The 26,574-nt window shown below is 44.1% G+C and overlaps 1 protein-coding gene across 1 annotated transcript in view; it reads left to right on the forward strand.

The window, feature by feature from the left end:
- Positions 1 to 2,927: 2,927 nt before the first annotated feature.
- Positions 2,928 to 26,574, forward strand: part of nampt1 (nicotinamide phosphoribosyltransferase 1) — a 45,552-nt gene continuing 21,905 nt past the window's right edge. Inside the window, exons 1-4 of the mRNA XM_017686568.2 lie at positions 2,928 to 3,082; positions 18,955 to 19,111; positions 19,895 to 19,998; positions 21,362 to 21,490. Coding sequence (XP_017542057.1) covers positions 3,035 to 3,082; positions 18,955 to 19,111; positions 19,895 to 19,998; positions 21,362 to 21,490 — 438 coding nt within the window. The 5' untranslated portion in view covers positions 2,928 to 3,034. The remainder of the gene's footprint in view (positions 3,083 to 18,954; positions 19,112 to 19,894; positions 19,999 to 21,361; positions 21,491 to 26,574) is intronic.

The raw sequence follows: 26,574 nt of genomic DNA on the forward strand, positions 1-26,574 counted from the left end.
TTTCTTTTTATTTCTTGTTGTTGCATTTTCTAAGTGATGAACTGGCGCTGTGAATGAATCTGTCCTGCAGAGGGCGCCACTTAGTGATTATAAGGCCTGTTAAAAGCCCAGTTCAGGTTAAAATAGAGTGAGGCACATTACATTTCCAAAAGTATCCGCTCGTCTGGCTTCACACGCATATGAACTTGAGTGACATCCCATTCTTAATCCATAGGGTTTAATATGATGTCGGCCCACCCTTTGCAGCTATAACAGCTTCCACTCTTCTGGGAAGGCTTTCCACAAGGGTTAGGAGTGTTTATGGGAATTTTTGACCGTTCTTCCAGAAGCACATTTGTGAGGTGAGACACTGATGTTGGACGAGAAGGCCTGGCTCACAGTCTCCACTCTAATTCATCCCAAAGGTGTTCTATGGGGTTGAGGTCAGGACTCTGTGCAGGCCAGGCCAGTTCTTCAACACCAAACTGGCTCATCCACGTCTTTATGGACCTGCTTTGTGCACTGGTGCTCAGTCATGTTGGAACAGGAAGGGGCCGTCCCCAAACTGTTCCCACAAAGTTGGGAGCGTGAAATTGTCCAAAATCTCTTGGTGCTGAAGCTTTAAGAGTTCCTTTCACTGGAACTAAGGGGCCGAGCCCAACTCCTGAAAAACACCCCCACACCATGATCCCCCCTCCACCAAACTTTACACTCACAATGCAGTCAGACAAGTACCGTCTCCTAGCAACCGCCAAACCCAGACTCGCCCATCAGATTTCCAGACGGAGAAGCGCGATTGGTCACTCCAGAGAACACGTCTCCACTGCTCTAGAGTCCAGTGGCGGCGCTTTACTCCACTGCATTCCACGCTTTGCATTGCGCTTGGTGATGTAAGGCTTGGATGCAGCTGCTCGGCTGTTAAAAGCGATGTATGTAAATGGCCTTTGCTCTGAATGGCTGTCCTGTATTGAAAACGCAGCGTAGAGCTGAGACACTACTTAAACTGTGGTCAGCTCAAGGCACAAAATACTGAGGGTTCCTGGGCCCCTAATTAACCACTTGGAACCCCTGAATGTCTCAATCAAAATTGTCAAGGGTCCCTGAAAATAAACTTATTATGATGCTATGCTGTCATTGTTTTACTGCTTCCCCCCACAATCAGCTTCTGTCTCAGGTGGTCTTAACTAACTAGAGCTTTTTCACTGCTCTATCTCAGGGTGGCGCTGCAGCAGACTGGTTCACCCAGTTGGTCCTTCATAGCCTAGAAACCGCAACTCTGCCCGGATTCCTCTGAAAAACTTTCCAATTTGCTGCAGCAGATCTGAAAACCTGAAAACTCGCCCAGTTTCCTGAGAGTTTGAAGTGAAGAGTGACTGCTCCTCATTCCTCACGCTGAAGGCAGAAGAGGAGATGAGGAAGATCTCAGTTACTGTGAGGAAGAGAGACGTTACAGAAGAACAGATGATAAAGCAGACATTCATTGACGTTGAAGCATCAGCGCCACTATGGTGAGGGAGATAGCAGCCAACATGTGACCCCCGAATACCAGGGGGATTTCACACACTGTGTAGGTTGAATAGGCGGAAATGTAGTATGTTTGCATTTACAGCATTAATCAGGTGCTCTTATCTAGAGTGACTTACCTACAACAGTGCTTTGTTGTCACAAACAGGTCAGAGTCCAAACTGCACTCAGAGCTCAAACACTGCCAGAAAACAAAAGCTGATAACTCGACAGAAAAACTCAGAACTAAGCACAGTACTTACATTAATGCACTGTAAACGAGTGCATGTGGAAATGTGTTTTTGTGACATCACAGATACAGTGTATACAAAACTGGCTGCTAACTGTGTTGAAAGCGTGTAATATATGAACATTCATGTACATTACATATATGTTTCTTTCTATAGCTTTATTGAACTTTATTACTTAGTTTAGACTTTTTAGACCCATCGATATTTATATTATTATGATTATTATGCTGATATATGCATAAAACATACAGATACATTGTGTACACATTTTTCCTCTTTTCTATTTATATACATACATATTTATGTATATATTTACATGTACATAGGCATGCATATGTATATATACATATAGGTACGTACATGTCTGTACAATTCATTTTAAGGTGGACAGACCGGTACATGACAACTTTTTTCCTCTCTTAAGTTATATAATAAGGTATTTATTTATTTTCTTTATTCTTATAATTTTACTTGTTTTACATGTATATATATATATATATACACACACACACACACACATCTTCATCATCATACATCATGATCAGGCGTAACAATTCTGACCACCTCCTCGTTTCTTCGCTCACTGTCCACTTTATCAGCTCCACTGACCGTATAGCTGCTCTCTGTAGTTCTACAGTTACAGACTGTAGTCCATCTGTTTCTCTGATACTCTGTTACCCTGTTCTTCAGTGGTCAGGACCCCCATGGACCCTCACAGAGCAGGTACTGTTTGGGTGGTGGGTCATTCTCAGCACTGCAGTAACACTGATGTGGTGGTGGTGTGTTAGTGTGTGTTGTGCTGGTCAGAGTGGATCAGACACAGCAGTGCTGCTGGAGTACTACATAGTAAGTGGAGCTGATAAAATGGACAATAAAGCGTAGAAACAAGGAGGTGCTCGTAATGTTATGCCTGATTTGTGTGTGTGTGTGTGTGTGTGTGTGTGTGTGTGTGTGTGTATTTTTAAGGTGGACTGAGAGGCACCTGACAGCTCTCCCGAGTATCAAAGCCGTCCCGCCCTGGGCCCCTTTTTGCCCCGCCCCGGGATAGAGCCGCCCAATCATGAAGCGGGCAGCCCAATCTGGCCCCGCCCCCCACTCGTGTGCGCTCGGCCTTCGGTAACTACGTGCTTGGTTGTGAGTTTCCCCGCGGAGAGAGTCAGAGGGAGAGAGACACACAGAGGGAGAGGGAGAGAGAGAGAGAGAGAGAGAGAGAGAGAGAGAGAGAGAGAGAGAGAGAGAGAGAGAGACCCAGTGATACAGAGAGAGAGAGACAACGGCGGAGACTCCAGTGTAAAGGGAAGATGGAGAGCAGAGACTTCAACATATTGTTAGCCACCGACTCTTACAAGGTGAGTGAGCCTCGGGCGGGTGTCGTTGCTCCGGTCTGTGCGGCTCTCTGGGTCTGCCGGTGAGTGAATGATGAAGCGGGCAAGGTGGCTTCATCCTCCGAGGCCGTCGCGTCTGAGTCTGTGCGAGCTGAGCGGTGTAGGCCGGGCAGGGATGGCAGGTCAGTTTTAAAGATTTCAAAGCGCACATTTTATATTTCAGCTCGCATTTTTAGTCAGAACCGCTCTTATATTAGAGCCGGGGCGCTGAATTGCGACGAGGCTGAAGTTGGCTGCCCGTCCGCCCGCGTCCTGTTCGAATCCTCCCGTTCCACCTTAAATGGTGCAGCGGTTACTTCAGGACGCCTGGGTCTCCTGAATGTAACCGCTGCGCTGTTTAAGGTGGAACTGGGGGGATTCGAACAGGACGCGGGCGAATGAGAAGCCGTTGTAATTGTGTGAGGTGGAGCCAAGCCTGAGTGGACCCGGGGGGTGAAAGCCGGCTTACAGCCCCCCTGAAGCCCGGCGGCGGTTTGAAATCCGGCGGGTTGAAGCGTTAGCCGGTCGCGCGGTGTTAGCCGCGGTAGCTAACGATAGCTAACGGCTAACATAACGCCTCAGCATCGGATTCGCCTCGGAACCAAAACCGAAAGCGCCGCCGATTCTCTTCACTCCTCTGTCAGGAAATTGAAAGTTACCTCACAGCTTTGGCTCTGGCGGTGGAAAGAAGCCCGCTTTCCCACCAAAAAGTGGTCAAAAAGTTAAATTTTTTTCTTTATTCCGCCCAGATTAGCCGCCCGCATACACCGCTGTCCAGCCCCAGCCTTGAGTATCTGACCGCGGGCTGCTGGAGCAAATATACAACTATTTAATAACTCATAAATACTAAAAAGCCTTCTATATTTACGACATAGCGCCTCATAATAACGAGATTCTACTTACTACGTCGTAATCATCACTTAATATCTCATAACAGTCACTTACTATGTCAGTTATGCGATAAAAAGCGAGTTATTACGTAGTCAGTATTATGAGATACCAAGTCGTAAGTCTTCAGTATGATATATTAAGTCGTTATTACGTGATAGCAAGTCATATCTGGAGAGATTCGGAGTCGTAATTGCTAAAAGTAAGTCATTACTATTAGATGCGACGTCACACTTGAGATACTAAGTCATAATTATGAGATGTTGAGTCGAAATTATGAGAGAGTAAGTCGTACATATGAGAGGCCAAGTCATGGTTATGAGACACTAATGAAATCTCATTATTATGTGAAAAGAGTTCACTGTTGTGACAAAATAAGTCTTAATTGTGACATAGTGCCTCGTTACTATGAAATGTCAGTTCATAATCGAGATCTCTGTTATGATCACTTAGAGATATGAAGTCATAATTATGAAACTGAATCTTGTTATGAGGTGTAAAGTCATACTGATGAGGCGTTAGGTCCTAATTATGACGTAAGTCATTATGAGGTACTGAGTTATGATTGAGATATGCTGAGTCAGAATAATGACGTTGGAGGTTGCAATTGTGAAAATTGGCCATTATGAGATTATTGTGAGAAATTATGACGTGCCAAGTCATAATTATGAGATTGAATCTCAGTGTCATGAGAAAGTAAGTTATCACTTGGAGATATTAAGTCATAATCGTGAAACTGAATCTTATTATGAGGTACAGTGTCATACTTATGAGGCGCTAAGTCATAATAACGACATAGTAAGTCGTTACTGTGAAATGTTAAGACGTTATGAGATTGAATCTCGTTATTAGGAGATACTAAGCCGTGAAATTATAAGTCATTATGAAATACTAAGTCGTTGAGTGATGCTTATGAGATACTAAGTCACAATTGTAACGTATGGCTGTATGTTCTGAATGGCTGCGTTCCTCCGGTGGTGGAAGTGGGTTCCAGTCGGTAGACGGATCGATCTGATTAAAATATGAAGGGGGTTAATGTATCTGTGAGCTCTACTCGCCCCACGCCCGCCCAGCCGCTCAGCCGGGCTGCTGAGTGCGGGTGTGGCAGCTCCTTCCTCGACTCAAAGCGAAAGTGAATCCCGAACGCCACGTTTGTGCTCTCAGAACTGAACCCTACAGCCTCGTTAACAGCTCAGCGATTAGTCGCCTCCAGCACGTCAGTCATCACTGCGTCTACCTTTGGCCTGAAGTGCCGCCCTGATTGATGGGGGTTTTCCTCCTTGAAGCGGTGTGGAAAGGTGCGGTTAAAGAATCAGAGCTCTTAGATTTGCTCGGTCTGCGCTGCTGAAATCATTTTCATATCAAAACTTCGATTATCATCTTAGAAAGATATACACTCACCGGCCACTTTATTAGGTATAGCTGCTTATTAACACAAATAGCTAATCAGCCAATCACACGGCCACAACTCACTGCATTTAGGCGTGTAGAGGTGGTCAAGACGACTTGCTGAAGTGCAGACCGAGCATCAGAACGGGGAAGAAAGGGGATTTAAGGGAATTTGAACGTGGCGTGGTTGTTGGTGCCAGACGGGCTGGTCTGAGTATTTCAGAAACTGCTGATCTGCTGGGATTTTCACTCACAACCATCTCTAGGGTTTACAGAGAACGGTCCGAAAAAGAGGAAATATCCAGTGAGCGGTCAGTTGTGTGGACGAAAATACCTTGTTGATGTGAGAGGTCAGAGGAGAATGGGCAGACTGGTTCCAGATGATAGAAAGACAGCAGGAACTCAAATAACCAACCAGAATCTCTGAGGAACGTTTCCAGCACCTTGTTGAAAGTCTGACATGAAGAATTAAGACAGTTCTGAAGGAAAAAGGGGGTCCAGCCTTTTATTAGCAAGGGGTACCTAATAAAGTGGCCGGTGAGTGTAAGTGTGGCGGTTTAATGATTCGATCGATTCTCAAAAATCTCTGCATAATTAGGCAGTTAAGATGTAAACAGAGCCGTTCCGACTGGTTTGGTGTGAAACGTTCTGTTCTAGAGAAGCTTTCCCTGTCAGTTATTCAGAATGGCGGTGATGGGAACCAGATTGGGAAATTTTCCCAATATATGATGCGTCACTTTATTTATGTTTTCAGACATCTGATCAGCTGGAATGGAGAAAAAATGACCGAGTAGGGCTACAATTATAATGATACTATCAAAAATTGTGATTTTTATTCAATATTTGGCTCGAAATCCAGTGAATCAGGATCCAGTGCATCATTTTGCTCTCTTTATAATGAAGCATGCTGTTGGTCAGTGTCTACAAGTACTGATGATATACAATGTACATATATATACATATATATATATATATATATATATATATATATATATATATATATATATATATATATCTACACACACGATATACAGCATAATTTATCACGATAGTGATATATATTGTCTTATTGCCCAGCCCTAATATAACTGTCATGTGTTGTGACATCACAACCATGACTAACGGGCAGTCTGGTGCGCTGCGTCCGGCCTCAAGCTGGAAAAAGTGGAAGTGCTGGTGTTCTTGGCCAAAAGAGCCCCACCCACCCCCCCCCCCACACACACACACACTTCCCCCTACCCAAAGACTGTGACATCATCAGAATACACTACTCCGTTGCACGGTATGACTAATCCAGCAGCGCTATTATATCAAGCCCACACGAGCTATATTCTGCTCCCTCGCAGCGCTTCAGGGCTTCAGGGCATCTAAAGTGGGCCGGTTTGGATCTGCGCGCGTTTCACAGGTTAATAATCCTCAAACAAACCTGTTCCAACCGTTCCTTATCTTCTTTTCTGTGGTTTATTTGTTGTCAGTATTAATTGTTTTTATTTATTTTCCTCTGTGTTGAAAAGGTCAGCCGTGCTTTATGTTCTAGGCCCTTCTCGCTTGTCCCGAACCCTCAAGTCCGCACCCAGGACCGGTTCTGGGCTCGTTTGGGGGCGGGACTCGTTATCACTGGTTTGCTTTCATACGCAAGGACTCCATCGGAACTGTGGACGTGGTTCCATACGTCACGTTTCTGTGGTCAGGTTCGCAGGATGGTCAGCAGTTTGTTACGTTGGACACAAACACTCGATTTTTCACGTTCCACCTTAAATGGTGCACCAATTACGTTCTGGCGCTTATGTGGCTCATATGTTCTGCGTCGCCGATCGGCTCTTGTGCTAACTGCAGAACCCATATTTGGGCGGAACATCGTCCAGTCGTCGATACGTGGACGATCAGTCCCTTCATCTCTACTGCAGAACACTGGCATGTCATTTTTGAGTCCTGCTGTCTTACAAAAGGTGGTTCTTCAAAGGGTTCTTCAGTAAAGACAGTGGTTCTGTGTAGAACCATGGATGCTCCAAGAACCCTTTGCACGCGTGAAAGGTTCTTTGCCTGGTGAAGTGGTGAACGTGTTGTAAGGGTTCTGTATAGCATAAAGCTCGTAACAGTACAAGAACCCTTTGTGATGCTGTGTAGAACCATATACAGCACGTTCTGCCTCAGTCTGAAGAACCGTTTCACTTCATTCATGCAGACGTTTCTTTGTGTGATCATGGGTCTATATATAACCACTGTCTTTACTAAGGAACCCTTGAAGAACCGTCTTTTTTAAGAAAGTAGTTTTAACGCTCCTGCTCTGTTGTGTGTGTTGTGCTGACACACATCAGCTTGAGTTCGGCGCGGCTCTTAAAGCGAAGCTCTGTTTCCCGGCTTGTTTATGGAATGACTGGAATGAAGCGTCTCCACACTTTCATTATCTATTTTGACCCTGTTATGTCTTTCTAAAAATGGAAAAGTACAGAATCTTCTTACCGTTCTGCAGTTCAGGCACCACGTCGTCTTCTCCTCTCAATGTTTTTATATGGGTCATTAATGTGGCGTTTATTTCCCCCAGAAATAAATTAATAAATACGTCACATACACTTTATTCCCAAAAGTATTCGCTCGTCTGGCTTCACACGCATATGAACTTGAGTGACCTCCCATTCTTAATCCATAGGGTTTAATATGATGTCGGCCCACCCTTTGCAGCTATAACAGCTTCAGCTCTTCTGGGAAGGCTTTCCACAAGGGTTAGGAGTGTTTATGGGAATTTCTGGCCGTTCTTCCAGAAGCTCATTTGTGAGGTCAGACACTGATGTTGGACGAGAAGGCCTGGCTCACAGTCTCCGCTCTAATTCATCCCAAAGGTGTTCTATGGGGTTGAGGTCAGGACTCTGTGCAGGCCAGTCAAGTTCTTCCACACCAAACTGGCTCATTCATGTCTTTATGGACCTGCTTTGTGCACTGGTACCGTTCTTCTGGCAACCGCCAAACCCAGACTCATCCATCGGATTTCCAGACGGAGAAGCGTGATTGGTCACTCCAGAGAACTCGTCTCCACTGCTCTAGAGTCCAGTGGCGGTGCTTTACTCCACTGCATTCCACGCTTTGCATTGCGCTTGGTGATGTAAGGCTTGGATGCAGCTGCTCGGCCATGGAAACCCATTCCATGAAGCTCTCTACGCTGTTCTTGAGCTGATCTGAAGGCCACATGAAGTTTGGAGGTCTGTAGTGATGGGCTCTGCAGAAAGTCGGTGACCTCTGTGCACTATGCCCCTCAGCATCCGCTGACCGCTCTGTCATTTTACGTGTCCGACCACTTCGTGGCTGAGTTGCTGTCGTTCCCAATCTCTTCCACTTTGTTATAATCCCACTGACAGTGGACTGTGGAATATTTAGTAGTGAGGAAATTTCACGACTGGACTTGCTGCCCAGGTGGCGTCCGATCACGGCACCACGCTGGAATTCACTGAGCTCCTGAGAGCGACCCATTCTTTCACTAATGTCTGTAGAAGCAGTCTGCAGGCCGAGGGGCTCGGCTTTATACACCTGTGGCCACGGAAGAGACTGGAACACCTGAATTCAGTGATTTCGATGATTCATCTAACCCTTATATGTTGATTAAGCAAACTAAAAAAAGGTAATTTAGCTGTGAAATTCTAAATAAAGTAGTTTTTATTTGAAAACTTTAAAAATACAAACCATATTGCAAAATAAGGCAGCTTTAAAAGTGCTCAGTTCCTCAAATTTCAGGCAGCGCAACGAAAAACAAAGGACTTTTGTTTTGACAAGCTTTTACCAAAGAAGGTCTGGGTATTGCATCATAAGGAAGACCTCAAGTGACCTTCATGGTGCAATGCCAAGTTTGCAGATTTAGTAGTGGTTCCATTTATATCAGGTGATCTGACGTCAGGAGAACCACGGAAACATGGAATTACTAGATTTTTTCATTTATTGTGAAAGGTTGAGGGATCAAGGCTTATATGGGTGTCTAGGTAGAGGCCTGTTTGATTTGAAGTTAGTCTGAAAAGTCAGGCGGCGCAATTAGTCAGTCAGTCTGACCAGCACAGTTTAAAAACTGAAACGGGCAGTTAAAAGATTTGATAACACTCAAAATATCGAAGATAGAAAATGCATAGAGATGGAAATGCATATGTGCAGATATAAAAATGCACATTCCCTAAATATTCTAATGAGTTCCGAGGTCCCAGCTTTGGAAGTTTAGCAAGAAATCTTCGTATAATGTCAAAACCATCTGCTGTGTTCAAATCATGTAAATAAAAAGTAAATAAAAATGGAAAAAAGTTTGTTTTTGTGCAAAAGCCATTTAAAAACATTGCCCGCATCAAAGCATCACGTGTTATTAACATGGTTATGTAAGTACTGAATAAATTAATGTTAATATCTGTTTAATAAACAATATGAGGAAAATCATTATTAGAAACAAATAAGACTGGATTAATGGGCAAAGCTCAGATGTGTCACAGAGTTTGGGCACCTTGTGGTTTTTTAAAGGAGAATTCCACCAGAGGGTTTGGTGTGAACTGGTTCAGACGTCTTTACAGTGGTGGTGATGGGAACCAGACGTCGTCATGACTACAACACAGATATAGACACTTTATTTACCATCCAGAACCTCCAGAGAACCCACACGAGTCTTCTGAGTCTGTAACGTTGATGATGGAAAAAAGGGGTTGTTTTCAGCGATGAATGGATTTTAAGGCCACAGTTTTCCTAAAACAGCGTCTCGGTCATCAGGCAGTGAATTCAGAACCAGTTCATGTAGGAAGTTTCTGTGAGGAGCTTTTAGAGGAGGACGTCTGGTTCCCATCACCGCCACTGTGAGCAGCTCTGGCTGTGAGCGAAGCGTTTTGTCATCCTAGCTGTTTACTTGTGGAGAAATTTTGCGAAATCGGTGGAGTTGCCCTGTAACGCGCCAGTCTGATGAAACGTGCAGGGCACTAGAGCTGCTGGTGACTCTCGGAACAGCGAATCGCGATGAGACCTAGACTAAACGCTGCGTGACCTTCACTGCTCTTGTGTGGTCTGCAGCGTTGCGGATGTGCTGCAGCCCCTGCGCTGGGGTAGCGTTGTTGTGCGATGGCGGGTGGCCTTGCAGAGGGACGGCGCAGACGACCTTGTGTCTCGTATTCTCAGTGCGCTTAATGTGAGCCTCATGTTTTGCATCGAGCCGGTCTGATATGAGGATGTTGTCCCTGATCGGCCCTTATCGTCAGATAAGGTTCCTGTTCAAAGCCTTTTATAGGTCGGAGGTTAACCCTCATGACAAATCACTGCTCTCGGACGGCGGGGGATTAAGGACACCGTTAATAATGAGAATAATATGTTTTATTTATATTCCACCTTATATCCATTTAAAATGCAGTGGAGAGGATTCTGTGTGCGGAGATCATAAATCTGCCTGCATTATTGATACAGAAATAACCTTAACCTCCACCCTAAACCTAATCCTAACCTTAACCTCCACCCTAAACCTAATCCTAACCTTAACCTCCACCCTAAACTTAATCCTAACCTTAACCTCCACCCTAAACCTAATCCTAACCTTAACCTCCACCCTAAACCTAATCATAACCTTAACCTCCACCCTAAACCTAATCCTAACCTTAACCTCCACCCTAAACTTAATCCTAACCTTAACCTCCACCCTAAACTTAATCCTAACCTTAACCTCCACCCAAAACCTAATCCTAACCTTAACCTCCACCCTAAACCTAATCCTAACCTTAACCTCCACCCTAAACTTAATCCTAACCTTAACCTCCACCCTAAACTTAATCCTAACCTTAACCTCCACCCTAAACTTAATCCTAACCTTAACCTCCACCCAAAACTTAATCCTAACCTTAACCTCCACCCTAAACTTAATCCTAACCTTAACCTCCACCCAAAACTTAATCCTAACCTTAACCTCCACCCTAAACTTAATCCTAACCTTAACCTCCACCCAAAACTTAATCCTAACCTTAACCTCCACCCTAAACTTAATCCTAACCTTAACCTCCACCCAAAACCTAATAATAACCTTAACCTCCACCCTATACCTAATCCTAACCTTATCCCAAAACCTAATCCTAACCTTAACCTCAACCCAAAACCTAATCCTAACCCTCACCCTGGCCCTAATCCTAATCCCTAACCTTATACAAAATATACCAGATGAATGTTGTTTGATTTAGGTTTGTTCAGTTATTAATCATTGAGGCGTCCGACGCGTTTTGCTTTTGGTTGATCGTGGTTACACCGTGCTCTTAGGTGGTCCGGGACTCTTATTTTGAAGGACTCTGGGGGGCACAGGGTATTGAGCTTTAGTAGCTCAGCTGGCCAGAAGAAAACCGGAGATCCTGAGCCGCCCGTGTGTGGCGTTCCCCCTTTACTGCAGCTGTTTAGAGCTGAATTCCCATTAAAGCTGAGTTATGAGGACATAATAAAGGGGAACTCCCCCAAATTTTCAACATTTCAGTATAACTCCGCAGTTGAGATGTGAACGAAGCCGTTCAGAGTGCTTTGATGTGAAATACTTCACTGTAGAGAAACTTACCAACTCTGATTTCTTCACAGTGGTGCTGAGCTTATACGGAATGTCGATGATGGAAAATAGTGGAAAATCTGGAATAATGAGTTTTCTTTGGGGACTATTTTGCCTCACAGCGCCCTGCATGTCTCCCTCCACCATGAATGCAGTTCTGTTGTTTTGGTTGTTTTGTTGTGGCCTGTCACCCCAAATGAAGGGCGGACAGAGCGAGAGTGAAACAGTAGAAGTGACATTTAGAAGCACCCCGACCCCCCCGACCACCCCCCTGAACCCCCCACCACACACACACACACACACACACACACACACACACACACACACTGACCCTGACATGGACGGAGGGCGTCTCCTGTAGTTGACAGCAGTGACCTGGAGACGTTAAGGTCAGTCAGAGCAGCGTGTTTCTGAGGGCAGCCTCACCTGAGCGCTGCAGCCCCGTGTCCGATCACCACTCGCACCAGTGCGCACACGTGTTTACACGTCCATCTGGCGCTCAGCTGTTCCGCTGAACACACTGATCGGCATCGCCACTGCATTCCTGCGTCGCTGCGTCGTAAAGGTGACCGCTCGGTTCTGTTTAAAACAGCCCAGTGCAGATCTGTTCTTAAAGGGGAACAGACGTCTTTACTGCAGTCTCAGAGAGATGGTTCTTCAAGGGTTCTTCAATAAAGAAAATGCCTCTGGATAGAACCACTGAAAGAACCCATTGCATGACTACAGTGGTCCTTGCATCATGAAAGGGTTCTTCCGATTGTCCGATTGAAGGAGAATGTGCTGTAGATGGTTCTTAGTAGCACCCAAAAAGGGTTCTTCTATTGTATACAAGCTTGACATCCTAACAATAGACAGGTGCTGCACAGAACCAACATATGGACATAAATTGAGGTCTCCAAGGTTCTCCAAGGGTTTTTTTTTTTTTAGTGAAAACGGTGATTCTGCATAGAACCATGAACACTAAAAAAGAACCATTTGCTTGCTCGGTTCTTTGCATGGTGAAACCATGAAAATATTCAGATTGATAGAGAATGTGTTGTATATGGTTCTATATAACACCAAAAAGGGTTCTCGTGATGTGACAATGTCAAGCTTGTAACAGTCGAAGAACCCTTTTTAGTGCTTTATAGAACTTTTCTATAGAGCGGGTTCTATAGAGAGTCATATACATATGGTGAAATATGTGAAAAGGTTCTTTAGATTGACGCAGAACGTGCTGTAGGTGGTTCTATATAGCACCAGAACAGGTTCAAGCTGATATAGAATATAAGAACCTTTTTTTGGTACCCTACAGAACCGTATACAACACATCCGCCATCAGTCTGAAGAAATACTTACACTATGGTTTTATAATGGTTCTAAAGGGTTCTTCTATTGTTAGGATGTCAAGCTTGTAACAGTAGAAGAACCCTTTTGGTGCTGTATAGAAGCCTTTTTAACAAGGTTATATCTAGAACCATCTGTAGCACATTCATGCAAATTTTCCATCAATCTGAAAAGCCCGTTCATGATGCAAAGAACCATTTAATCATGCAAAGGGTCCTTTGAGTGCTCATGGTTCTCATGGCACATGCAGAACCGACTTAAACTTTCCGATAGGGAATGTAATCGGATTTAGGCGTTTACACGGATATTATTCTTCTATTTAACGGATTATTTACAGGATTACCCACATCGATCAGTCGGATAGAAACTGTATTCCGAATGGCCTCAATCGGACTAGACTATTCCGACCGAGGTGTTTACATGAACGTATTCTATTCCGATTGAGCTATTAGTCGGAATATTAACGTGGCTAGTGTTGTGATCCGAATGTGATTAGGACTTGGACTGGGACTTTTCATTATTAGGTTAAATTTTAATTTGAATATTAGGTTAAATAAGCAGCCACTGTGAGGGCTGAAGACGGCTGTGTAAAGATGATTTCTGAATGTTTTTGGTTCATAAAAGCACATGTTGTAAGTGGAGTATGGAAAACGTGGGCTATGAGCCCTTTAATGCAGTGCTGAATACGGGATATAATAAAATGTGATGTGAAAGTTCTACTTCGATATAAAAAGCTTTGGTGCCGTTTGGGTTCAGCTCTCTCCATGTTGTGCCCTTCCTGTGCTGTGCGTGCTCCGGCACCACCGCGCCCTCAGCACGTGGTCTCTCGGCCCCCTTCCTGCGCACAGACGCAGCTGCTGAGCTCACAGAGGAGAAGTTAGGAGGAGAGCGAGAGGAGAACTCCGGCCCGGCGTGTTCCGCAGTCCATCTGTGAGCGGTCAGGAGTAGCAGCTGCTCAGGGAACCGATCCTGCAGTCACAGAACAACCTCAGGCACCCCACCCCCTCCCCCCGGCCCGCCACCACCCCGGAAGAGCGCCTCAGGAGTGCTGCCAAAATGGGAGGTACTAAACACACCCATGGGACGGGAAAGACCACCACGCACTGCGCGAACAGAACCTGACGCTGTTAAAGGAGAACTCCACCAATTTTTCAAAATTCCTGCATAATTGTGGCCAGTCATGGACTGGAGGTTAGGGAACTGGCCCTGTGACCGGAAGGTCTCCGGTTTGATCCCCGTGACTGAGGTGCCCTTCAGCAAGACACCTAACCCCCAACTGCTCCCCGGGCACCCTGGATAGGGCTGCCCACCACTCGGTGGTTGTTCACTAGTGTGGTGTTTCACTGCACGGATGGCTTAAATGTGGAGGTGAAATTTCCCCGTTGTGGAACTAATAAGGGTCTCTTAGAATAATTGAGTGGTTAAGATGTAAACAGAGCGGTTTGGTGTGAAACGCTCTGTTCTAGATAACCTTACAGAGTCAGAGCCGCTCACAGTGGTGGTGATGGGAACCAGACGTCCCTCTAAAAGCTCCTACAGAAAGTTCCTACATGAACTGGTTCTGAATTCACTGCCTGATGACTGAGACGCTGTTTTATGAGAGTTTAGAGAACTTCAACTCCATTCATGGTGGAGGGAGACATGCAGGGCGCTGTGCGGCAAAATAGTCCCCAAAGAAAACTCATTATTCCAGATTTTACACTGTTTTCCATCTTCAACATTCCAGATAAGCTCAGAAGATCTTATCTTTCAAATCTTTGGCCCCGTCCTAGGGCTTCTTTTTACCCCTACCCCTTGTTTTTGAGTGTCACCCTAACCCCTTGTTACTGAGCTGCATTGAGATCTTCCCTCTGAAATGAGCCCCTCTAATAAAAGAGCATCACTTCATTATCAGCTACTAGCGCCGCTCTGTAGGCGATTAGTGATTTTTATGTTTGTTGTGAAGAAAACGACCAAAAAACCCTGAAACGACATTAAATAAAACAGATAAAACGGGTTATTGTGATTTTTTAACAGAGAAAATTCTCACATTTGTGAGTTTCTTTGGTCTCTTGTGCTCCAACTTACCGTTTTTTCTTTATTTCCTATAAATGTAAAAAATTCTCTGTTTGGGGGGTCTCAACACCTCGCCCTGCCCCTCTATCTGCTACCCCTAGACGTGAACGCCCAGCAGAGGGCTGAGGGCCGAGTGGTGAAAGGGGATTGGACCTTAGTGCCACTTGTGTAGCTCGGCACGATTTCTGTCTGATACACCGTCATTAACGTTACTGCGCCCATGTTGGCTGCTAACTCTCTCTCTCCATAGCGGCGCTGATGCTTCAACATCAGTAAACGTTTATCAGCTGTTCTTCTGTAAAGTCTGTTCTAGTGCGGTTCTGCGCTCTTCCTCACATTAACTGAGATCTTCCTCGTCTCCTCTTCTGTCTTCAGTGTGAGAAACGAGTCACTCTTCACTCCAAATTCTCGGGAAACTGGGTGAGTTTTCCGGTTTACAGATCACTGGAAAGTTTTTCAGAGGAATCCGGTCAGAGTTGCGGTTTCTAGGCTATGAAGGACCAACTGGGTGAACCAGTCTTCTACAGCGCCCCCCTGAGGCAGAGCAGAGCTGCAGCTCTAGTTAGTTAAGACCACCAGAGACAGAAGCTGATTGTGGGGGAAGCAGATAAACAGTGAGCTTCACTGAGTCTGGATTTGAGCGTCTTATTTTGCAGACGGCATAACTTCCAAATAAGTTTATTTTGAGGGACTTTTCAGAATTTTGATTTTGAGACAGTCAGGGGGTCCAAGAGGTTAATTAGGGGGTTCTGGATCCCCTGGAACCTCCTGTATTTCGCACCTTGCCCCAGTCCTCTCACTGTGTGCCGAGTTAGCCAGTTCACTGACTACAGCTGCCTAAAATTGTCTGAACAATTGGCTCGACTCGGCTCCGCCTGGTCACGCGATGCTCTGGGCATGCCTGCCCGGTGGACGCATGTAGTGTCTCCCTGCCAAAAACTGTCTGGTCAGGAAAAGGTCAGGAAGATTACTGTACTGGGTGCTTGAAGAGTCAGTACAAGCTCTTATTGCTGATGTTGGAAGAGTAGAAGGTTACAGTGCTGCTTTGGTCGGCGATACAGTGGATGGATTTGCCCATGTGTGTGCTAGATTGGGTAATTCTGAGTTATTCTGGGTAGTTACTGAATAGTTTTGCTCATTTTAGACAAAAGGATCACAATGCAGATGCTAGAGCGCAGATCGTCGCTGTCCAGAGAAAACGTGCATCTCCAAAGCAGTAACTTCACAGAAGTTTCAGTGCGAGTTGATGTAGAGAGTTTTATTCGGTGTGAATTTGGAGCATTCCGATTGGTCCATTCATCATGACATTTTCATATAATGTGAAGCACAGCACCCAATAAAGTGAGTGTAGTTGTATTTTTACTGGAAATCCTGGATTTACCAAAATTAATAGGTCTCAGGATTTCTCTAGTTTTGAGGCTGCTTGTGATTCAGACCTCACTCCTCTCACCGGGCCTTTGGATTAGCGTCTGGGCTTGGTGCATCTCTAATCTTTGTGTGGAGTTAAATCTGGGGGAATTAAGTTTGTGTGGAGTTAAATCTGGGGAATTAAGTTTGTGTGGAGTTAAATCTGGGGAATTAAGTTTGTGTGGAGTTAAATCTGGGGATTTAAGTTTGTGTGGAGTTAAATCTGGGGAATTAAGTTTGTGTGGAGTTAAATCTGGGGAATTAAGTTTGTGTGGAGTTAAATCTGGGGATTTAAGTTTGTGTGGAGTTAAATCTGGGGAATTAAGTTTGTGTGGAGTTAAATCTGGGGAATTAAGTTTGTGTAGCGGTAAATCTGGGGAATTAAGTTTGTGTGGAGTTAAATCTGGGGATTTAAGTTTGTGTGGAGTTAAATCTGGGGATTTAAGTTTGTGTGGAGTTAAATCTGGGGAATTAAGTTTGTGTGGAGTTAAATCTGGGGAATTAAGTTTGCGTGGATTTAAATCTGGGGAATTAAGTTTGTGTGGAGTTAAATCTGGGGAATTAAGTTTGCGTGGATTTAAATCTGGGGAATTAAGTTTGTGTGGAGTTAAATCTGGGGAATTAAGTTTGTGTGGAGTTAAATCTGGGGGAATTAAGTTTGTGTGGAGTTAAATCTGGGGAATTGAACTATGAAGGCCGCTTGGGGTCTTCATGTTGACTTGGTGATGCTCTTTGTTTTATTTAGTGCATTGCGTCCGTCTCTCTTCGTTACTGTCAGCTCAGTTTAACCCACAGGCTCGTTTATCTGCTGATGTTTTCGTATCCGGACTATTATCAGATGAAATATTGCCCTGAACCCACACCCTTCCGTCAGTCTGAGGTGCAGGTGGGGCATCTCCTTCCTCATCCTTGTCCTCATCCGGCTCAGTCTCATTCAAAACGAAAGTGAATCCTAACCAAACCCCTTCCCCCAGACGGCTGAGATTTCCCGCTGTGTCACTAGCGCAACGTCCCAAACCACATACATGCTCACTAAATAGTGTGGAAAAATAGTGCATATTCTATTAGAAGTGCCCTCATTAGTGCAGTAGGTGAAGTGCAGAAGTGTGTGGTTTGGGACGCGACGTTAGATCAGCCAGCGGTGTGTTCGGTGTGTTCTGCACTGTTTGTACGTCGCGTTGTCTGCGGTATAACAATAACGACATAAGGAATACCTTAATTTTAACCCGGAATACCGGATGAACCGATATATCGCAAACCGATCGGTTAGTGTTTATGAGATTTGAAGATTTGGTGGTTTAAAACAAAAGTAGTGCTGTTTTTCTGCACATACACTCTTTAAAAAGATGGTTCCTCAAGGTTTCGGTGAATTAAATTGGTTCTATGTAGAACCATGAACACTCAAAGAACCCTGCGCATGATTAAATGGTTCTTTGCGATTTGTGGTGAGAGAGTCCGTCAGATCGATGTAGATGATTCTGGATGATGTAGATGATGGTTCTTCTATCGTGACAGTGTCAAGCTTGCAAGTTAAATCGAACGTTTTCTGAAAGGCGCCGTGTAGAACCACATACAGCACGTTCTCAGCTGTTCTGAAGAACCCTTTCATGATGCAGAGAACCTTTGAATCACGCAAATGCTTCTTTGCGCTGCAAAAAAAATGATATCAAGTGGAAACATCTTGAACGTAGTTCATAAATCTAGTATTTCTCATGACCAGACTTGGGAATATGGTGATTGTTTAACTCATTTTGACAGTTTTGCCCGTTTTAAATAATTTTATCTCGTCTTACTCGTCTTCCATTTGCACATCATTTGACTTTTTTTAGTCGTTATTTCTTGAAATAAGCTAAATTATCTTCGTTATTTCTCAAAACGAGGTGATCCGCCACTTTTACTGCATAAAATGACTGAAAACGGGTGAAAATGTTGAGAAACAGGTCATATCTTTACAGCACCTCGTCTAGACGTTTGGGTTAATTTTATCTCATAAAATAGGTTTTTGCAGTGTGAGTGTTCACGGCTGTGTATAAAACCATTTCTTTTATTAAGGAACATTTTCAGGAGCATGTTTTTTGTGAGTATGTATGTTTTGTAGTTGCAGCTGTGGTTTGTTTAAGAAGAGGTATGTGCTGTTTTTCCGGGCTGCCGTGCCGCTCGGCTCCGCTGTAATGCCGTGGGACCTGCCGGCTGATCTCTACCCTGTAACTTGTGCACGCTGTACACATAATTTACTCTGTATGTGAATGTGGTGTGTTGTGTCTTGCAGGTCACACATTATAAGCAGTACCCCCCCAACACCAGTAAAGTGTACTCCTACTTCGAGTGTCGCGAGAGGAAGACGGACCCCACCAAGACCCGCAAAGTCAAATATGAGAAGACCGTGTTCTACGGCCTGCAGTACATCCTTCACAAATATTTGAAAGGTATGATCGGACCGATTGATGTATTGGTAGAGCTGGGCAATATTTGTTATGGTTGTGATCAGTTGCGTCTCAATATGTGTAGAAATTCGACCTCCCTAAATGCTCGATGGGCTAGTTATGGATCGCCCTCTCGTATGGAGACATGGTAGTACTTTAAAATGCAAAGGCAGTAATACTTTACGCGGAGTATCTATTGTTGTAAAGTAATATTTAGATTTATTTATTAACTTTTAAGTCTGTGCTCGGGCTGTTCTTCTTCTTCTTTCGGCTGCTCCCTTTAGGGATCATCTGCCTCCATCTTGCCCTGTCCACTGCCTCCTCTACTTTCACACCAACCATCTCCATGTCCACCTTCACTACATCCATAAACCTTCTCTGAGGTCCACCTCTTCTCCTTCTGCCCGGCAGCTCCATCTCCAACATTCTTTGCCCAATATATCCACTATTCCTCCTCAACACATGTCCAAACCATCTCAACCTGGCCTCTCTGGCTTCATCTCCAAACCGCTCCACCTTCACTGTCCCTCTGATCTGCTCATTTCTAATCTTGTCCATCCTGGTCACTCCCAACGAAAATCTCAGCATCTTCATCTCCACCACCTCCAGCTCAGCCTCCTCGGTCTGTTAATATCTGTAAAACGCAATAATGAACACAGACTGAAAAAACCTTTGGTCCTGCATAGACCAACAATGCAGACCTGCTCACCAGCCCTCACATCACCTTTATCGTGTTTAGTGGTCTGAATAATGAGCGTCTTCTCCGTCTTTTTTCCTGGCCTGCAGGGAAAGTCGTCACCCCCGAGAAGATTCAGGAGGCCAAGGAGGTGTACCGAGAACACTTTCAGGATGACGTGTTCAACGAGAAAGGCTGGAACTACATTCTGGAGGTAACGAGAAAATCACCAACCGAGGGCACAGGCTTGCCCCTGGTCCTCACGCCCATGTGGTAGAATCTACACTCTTAAAAAGGTGGTACTTCGAGGGTTCTTTAGTAAAGACAGTAGTTCCATATAGAGTTCCAAAGAATCGCGTGGTGAAATCGTTCTTCAGATTGAAGCACAGCACCAAAAAGGTTCTACTATTGTTACAGTGTCTAGATTGTACCAATAGAATAATCTTTTTTGGTGCTATATAGAACCATTTTCAAAAAGATTCTATAGATCTATTCTACATGCACATTCGTCCTCAGTCTGAAGAACGCTTTGATGATGCCAAGAACCCTTTAAGCATGTTATTCTGATAAAAAAGGAGAACCATCTTATTTAAGAGTGTGGATACCAGGCCCGTCACAGTTGCCTAAAGGCAATTATGTAAGCATCTATTTTCCACAGTCTTTAGAGCTCGGCGATATGGCAAAAATACAATATTGCGAAAGAAATTTTAGAAATTTAAGAAATTTTCATGATGCATGAGATGTCGCTATATTTATCCTTTCAGACGTCAGAGAAGAAGAAGCCAATAGTGCTACATTTTTCAGAAATACTATTAAAAATTGTGAACGCAGTGATTTGTATTCAGTATTTGGCACTTAGTCCAGTTAAACGGTAATTTTGCTCCCTTTATAATGAACATTGTAGTTGTTCAGTGTCTACAAGCACTGACGATGCACATGATATGATCAGAAAAGCATCCTGTGACATAATTTATCAGGAATTTATCATAATTGCCCAGCCTGAACAGTCATGTTATGTCACAACAAGCAAATTGTGAGTGTCTGCGCTGGCTTGACGCTGTTAAATACTAATTATATGAGTTTATACGGAATGTTGATGATGGAAAATCTGGAATGATCAGTTTTCTTTGGGGACTATTTTGTCGCACAGCGCCCTGCATGTCTCCCTCCACCATGAATGGAGTTGAAGTTCTCTAAACTCTCATAAAACAGCGTCTCAGTCATCAGGCAGTGAATTCAGAACCAGTTCATGTAGGAACTTTCTGTGAGGAGCTTTTAGAGGGACGTCTGGTTCCCATCACCACCACTGGGAACGACTCTGACTCTAATTTTCCCTAGAACGGAGCGTTTCACACCAAACCGCTCTGAATTGCCCTCTTTACATCTCAACCGTTTTATTATGCAGGGTTTTGTTTTTAAAAAGTGCTGGAATAATGTTTGAAAGTGGCCAGTGCTGTGTATTATAGTCACGGTTGCTAAGACGAGCTTCCCTCTTCAGCTCCTGTCCGAATTTCTGTGAATCATTCCTATATCCGTGCCTTTTATTGCATTCTGATGCTGATGCGTCTTCTTTATAGAAGTACAACGGCCACCTGCCCATCGAGATCAAGGCTGTGCCAGAGGGAAGCGTGATTCCACGTGGGAACGTCCTCTTCACCGTGGAAAGCACAGATCAGGAATGCTACTGGCTCACTAACTGGGTGGAGGTGAGTGACGGAGTGGCTGGTGATGACTTTTTTTGAAGTTCCGCAGCTAAACAAATACAGCCCCTCGCTTCGGTGTTGGGTCTGGAGCCTCACCCTCAAAACACAGACACGAGTGCCGTCTGGGATGGAGCACCGACTGCTAGTGTATCACAGGTGGACATCAGTATAGCTGATTAGGTGTCTGATGTTAGTTAATACTGAAGCTCCCAAGCCGACGTTACCCTGAGTCACTCTGACAGAGCCCTTCCTGAGAGCTTCAGGTGTCGTGGTGACCTGTCTGGCAGATTGTTTCAGATATGCCATATAAGAGCTTCACAGACTTTGCCACAGGCTACAACTACTGAACATGTTTATTTTTGAATATTATATCAGAATAAGGAAAGTTAAGCGTGTGTATTACTTCAGTGATTACACTGAAAAGGAACCTTATTACATATAAGCTTATTAACCTTAATAACCTTATTACATTCACGTACATAAGTGAATGTTTATTTATACAACATATTTAAGACAAGAACAGTGGACATTATATCATGCTAAATTATATACAGTGCTGTGTGAAAGTCTCAGGCGCACAAGACACATTTTCAAAATCTATTTGTGTAATTTGTGTTTATTTGCTGAGAAAAGTATTAATATTTGAATAAACAAAATTTATAGAATATTAATTAATAATCATTATATATATATAGTGGGCGGCACGGTGGCGCAGTGGGTAGCGCTGTCGCAGTGAGGAGGCCTGGGTTCGATTCCCCGGCCGGGTGACCGGGGTCCTCTCTGTGTGGAGTCTGCATGTTCTCCCCGTGTCTGCGTGGGTTTCCTCCGGGTTCTCCGGTTTCCTCCCACAGTCCAAAGACATGCAGTCAGGCCAATTGGACGTGCAACGTTGCCCCTGGGTGTGAGTGTGTGAGTGTGTGAGTGACTGTCTGTGTCTGTCTGTCTGCCCTGCGATGGACTGGCGACCTGTCCAGGGTGCATCCTGCCTTCCGCCCTAAGACTGCTGGGATAGGCTCCAGCACCCCCCGCGACCCTGACGGAGAAGCGGCTTAGAAAATGGATGGATGGATGGATGGATATATATATATATATGTTAGTGATGTTCTGGATGTGGGTCTGTGTGTTTACCCATCTCCAAGCCTCTCCTCCTCGAGGAAGTCCAGTATTATATGTAGTTAAAAAGCAGCTCCTGGTTTGACCAATCAGTGCTCAGTAAATTGAGCTCATGATGTAATTGATGATATTAACGAGTCTCTGTGAAGGTGTCCAGGAAAAATATGGACCCAAGAAATTCTTGTTACTTTTTATTGTTTCTATGTTTATTTGAATTATATATATATATATATATATCAAAGCTTTAGGACAAAGTGCTGTACATAAACAGAAAACATATCAAAATCTAAAAATACAGGCTAATACAATAAAAAATAACCTGATTAGTTGATCAATAAGAAAACATTAATAATAATATAAAAGTAACAGTAATTATTATATCTATTACATCTAAACTACTATATATGAATATTATATCACGACCAAAGTGCTGTACATAAACAAATATCAAAATCTGAAATTACAGGCTAATGCAGTAAGAAAACCTAAATAGTTGATCAATAAGAAAACATTAATAAGCCTATAAAAAGTAACAATAATTGGTAAGATTTTAAAACGCTAACTGCTGCCCCTTTCAAGGTGGAACCAAAAAATGTAGGGAGAAAAATGGTAAAAGGCTGTGTTGGACTAAAAGTGTTAGAGAATATTAAAATATTAAATATTAAGTTATGTATTCTATATTGTAGAGTGTCATACAAAATGCTGCATTATATACAAATATTATATCACAAAGCCTCGAGACATTTTCCTGTGCCTCAGATAAACTTCCAGTTGGAGGGCCGTGTAGCTCTAATACTTCGCCCCTCTATCTCAACAAGAATCCGGACCCCCTTAACCCAGACGTGAACACGCAACGCGGAAGGTAGGGCTGAGTGTTGGGGCGAGGGGTGAGGCGGGATTGGGCTCAGAGTTATTCGATTTTCCTGGGTTATGGTGACTAAGAGGAAATCCTGCTGAGTCACAGTAGCTGCTCCATTCAGGTGGATTCTGGGCGTCAGGGTGAGTCAGCATGTTTCACACTGAGCCAAGTCACTGTGACAGGTGGGAATATGAGCCTCCGCTCACACGACGCTCCTAACGGTTCCTCGGTTAAAGAGCCCATCACCTGGAAAAACAACACCGTTACGCAAGAGTATGTACCCCTAGTCAAATTCTAGTGAAAATAGGTTTCACGTCCTCTACCGAGACAAACATCTGCACATTTTAACACACAATTACTGTTTATTTGCTGAATTTATCGCATTGAAGAATTTAAATAAAAATAGCTTTTGCAAAAGTTTATATTTAGTTTACCTTAAAGGGCTTGTGTCATGGAAAACAGACTATTTTCTAAAGTAAGAGTGTAAAAGTTTCAAAATATACTGTTCATTCAGCAGCTCATACAGCCCATATATGGAGATGGAAAAATAACACGTTTTTAATTCTAATTTTTTGGTGATGGCCTGAAAAAATTACGCGTTTACAAATATTCCTCTGTTCATCTTACAGCCGTAAAGCTCCGCCTGTTCAACCTGAGGCTATAAGGAGTGTTTCAGCCTGGTCTGCCTTTTGAAAGAGACACAGCCAATCAGAACAGAGCTTGTTTACATATTTTGGTCTTAAAGGCACAGTAATAAAAATAGCCTGTTTCATCCTAAGGGATAAAGAGTGAACACGGAGCACAGCTGTAGGATCAGTGGTGAGTTTTTGGTATTACCAAGCATCATCATGACTTCACTTTATGGCGATGACGTAGGTTGTTTATTAAAGGTGTTCATTAAAATCAAAGTATTTGGAGCAGGAAGCGGCCGTCCCCAAACTGTTCCCACGAAGTTGGGAGCGTGAAATTGTCCAGAATCTCTTGGTGCTGAAGCTTTAAGAGTTCCTTTCACTGGGACTAAGGGGCCGAGCCCAACTCCTGAAAAACACCCACACACCATGATCCCCCCTCCACCAAACTTTACACTCGGCACAATGCAGTCAGACAAGTACCGTCTCCTGGCAACCGCCAAACCCAGACTCATCCATCGGATTTCCATACGGAGAAGCGTGATTGTTCACTCCAGAGAACACGTCTCCACTGCTCTAGAGTCCAGTGGCGGCGCTTTACTCCACTGCATTCCACGCTTTGCATTGCGCTTGGTGATGTAAGGCTTGGATGCAGCTGCTCGGCCATGGAAACCCATTCCATGAAGCTCTCTACGCTGTTCTTGAGCTGATCTGAAGGCCACATGAAGTTTGGAGGTCTGTAGTGATGGACTCTGCAGAAAGTCGGTGACCTCTGCGCACTATGCCCCTCAGCATCCGCTGACCGCCCTGTCATTTTACGTGGCTGACCACTTCGTGGCTGAGTTGCTGTCGTTCCCAATCGCTTCCACTTTGTTATAATCCCACTGACAGTGGACTGTGGAATATTTAGTAGTGAGGAAATTTCACGACTGGACTTGCTGCACAGGTGGCGTCCGATCACGGTACCACGCTGGAATTCACTGAGCTCCTGAGAGCGACCCATTCTTTCACTAATGTCTGTAGAAGCAGTCTGCAGGCCTAGGGGCTCGGCTTTATACACCTGTGGCCACGGAAGAGACTGGAACACCTGAATTCAGTGATTTGGATGGGGGAGTGAAAACCTTTGGAAATATAGTGTAGATTAGGATGAGAAAAGGGGCTAAAAGTTACAAGCATTGAGAGAAGACTACAGTACTGCTCTCGCCTCTCACTTATTTAGAGACCTTTTCCGTCTAGTCAGGATATCAAAGTCTCCAAATACTTATTTGTATAGCAGCTTCGTTTAGGCAGCACTAACATCAAACTCCCGTGTCTCTTTTGTCCAGGTGGATTGTGAAGTAACAGCCTATAAATGCTGGGCATTCAGTTCATACTGGTTTGCTATTATCACCTCTACAGCAGCATTTAAGGTGGAACGGAAAGTTTGAATAAAAAGCCGACTTCAGCTTCATCTAGTTAGCTTTCCAAAGCACTATACTGGCTCTCTGCGTGATAAAGATTTAGCTACATGATTTGCTGTGTATAGTCTAATACAGTGTCATTGTCTGATCAGACAGTGACCAGCAATGATTATTAACCCTAGAGTTTACCAGCATTACCAAGCATGGTCATGACTTCAGTTTCTGGCGATGAGGCGGGCTGGTTACTCAGGGTGCCGTCTTTCTTCATTGTTTAGATATAGATGATGAAAGTATGGCCTCATGCAAACGTTGCTTAAGGGGAGATCAACATACTAGATACAGCCTCAGTAGATCACATAGCTAAAATGACAGTTTCACAGCAAGTGAATACTATCAGCTCGTTCATCTCAGCGTGGCTGTGGTTGCTTTCAGGAAACTCGCTAATAGATATAAGCTTTAAGAGAGGGGCTGACCAGCACTGCTGACAGAGTAGTCATTTATTCTGCTGGGCTAATTATGATGACACAAAATTATATTTCACTAATTCAGAGACACTTTTTGTCTAATCAGGCTGTCCAAGTGTTCTCCAGATACGTGGTGTAGCTGCAGGGTTTGGACACAGCGAGGGTCAAACTCCCTTGTCTCTTTTGTCCGAGTGGGTTGTGAAGTTGCAGCCTGTAAACACCGGCCATTCGGCTCATACCGCTTCATACCGTATTAACAGATGTTTTTGGACACTCCTTTATACTTTATATTCTAGCAACCCCTTAGCAACCACCCAGAATAGCATAGCAACAGCCTAGCAACACCTTATCAACCACCTGGGGTGGGTTGGAATACAATGATCTAGCAACACCTTATTAATCACCTGGGTGGGATTGGAATAGCAATGATCTAGCAACACCTTAGCAACTACCTGGAATAGCATGGCAATGAGCTAGCAACCACCTTGGATAATACAGCAACATCCTAACATTTTAGCAACCACCTGGGATACCGCAGCAATGGCGTAGCAACACTTTAACAAGTACCTGGGATAACATAGCAATGATCCAGTAACACCTTAACCAATGGTATAGCAACCAC

Source organism: Pygocentrus nattereri, chromosome 1, assembly GCF_015220715.1.
Source record: "Pygocentrus nattereri isolate fPygNat1 chromosome 1, fPygNat1.pri, whole genome shotgun sequence".
In the NCBI taxonomy this organism is placed as follows: Eukaryota; Metazoa; Chordata; class Actinopteri; order Characiformes; family Serrasalmidae; genus Pygocentrus; species Pygocentrus nattereri.